Genomic DNA, 987 nt, shown 5'->3' on the forward strand with positions numbered 1-987 from the left:
GATTTTGGTATCTTGTTATTTATTTTAATTAGTTTATAGCATCCGCTGTCTGTTAATCGGAAAGGGGTTTTCTGCGATTTTTTTTAATCATTTTTGTTTGGATTTTTTTGTGATGGTGAATGAATATTGGGGATCCGAGGTTTTGGTAGATGAATTATACTCGGCATATAAGAAGAAGAAGTGTGTTTTATTTTGTTTTCGACTTCGCTTCAAAAGGGGGTGCTTAAATTGAGATCTGCTTTTTCAGTTGCTTACCGAATCGACGACCTTTTTCCCTTATAGAATATTTGTATATTTTATATATGTTTTCTCTTTGAATTCCTTCTGTAGAAAAAGTTTTTTTTTCCTGATTGGCTTCCAGAATCTTGTTGTTTAATGTTTCAATAGCTGTTGATGTCAACTTCTTCGCAATTCCCTCCTACCCCCTCAGGTTTTTTTTTTTTTCTATAATGTTTGTGCAGGGCTTGTGGAAATAAACAATATTAAAAAAAGGGCTTTACTTCTTTTTGCTATATTCTGTTCCGAATAAGCTGAAGTCTGCGAGGTGCCATGTCGTTCAATGGAGGTGAAGATTTTGACTACTCGGCGTACGAGGTTGATTTGGCTAATGCGATGGATGATGAGATGTTTGGGGATTCCTTTGGTAGAGATAGAGTTGAGGATAAAAATGATTATGAGCTGGTTAGATTGCTTTCAGCATGGCTGCTTCTGGGTTTTCATTTTTTTTTTTTTTTTTGAATTCATGCTTTAAGTTATGATGCAGAGTTATAATTTACTGATATTACTGTCTTTTTTTTCAATCAGCTCACTAGGGAGACAGATACATCCTCTGCACAAGCAAGAAAAGGGAAGGATATCCAAGGCATTCCATGGGACAAATTACATATAAGCCGGCAAGCTTATAGATGGACCAGAATAGAACAATACAAAAATTATGAGAATGTTCCATCTTCAGGGATTGACATGGACAAGGTTTTTTTTTTTTTT

General features: G+C 35.0%; 1 protein-coding gene across 1 annotated transcript; it reads left to right on the forward strand.

Moving 5' to 3' along the window:
- Positions 1-461: 461 nt before the first annotated feature.
- LOC110034795 lies at positions 462-972 on the forward strand (the record flags this gene model as incomplete). The annotated part of the gene is made up of 2 exons (XM_020739037.1): positions 462-681; positions 805-972. Coding segments are annotated over exons 1-2 (300 nt in total), but the record flags the coding sequence as incomplete, so codon positions are not given.
- Positions 973-987: the final 15 nt, after the last annotated feature.

The sequence above is a fragment of the Phalaenopsis equestris genome, unplaced genomic scaffold (genome assembly GCF_001263595.1).
Source record: "Phalaenopsis equestris unplaced genomic scaffold, ASM126359v1 Scaffold193458, whole genome shotgun sequence".
NCBI lineage: Eukaryota > Viridiplantae > Streptophyta > Magnoliopsida > Asparagales > Orchidaceae > Phalaenopsis > Phalaenopsis equestris.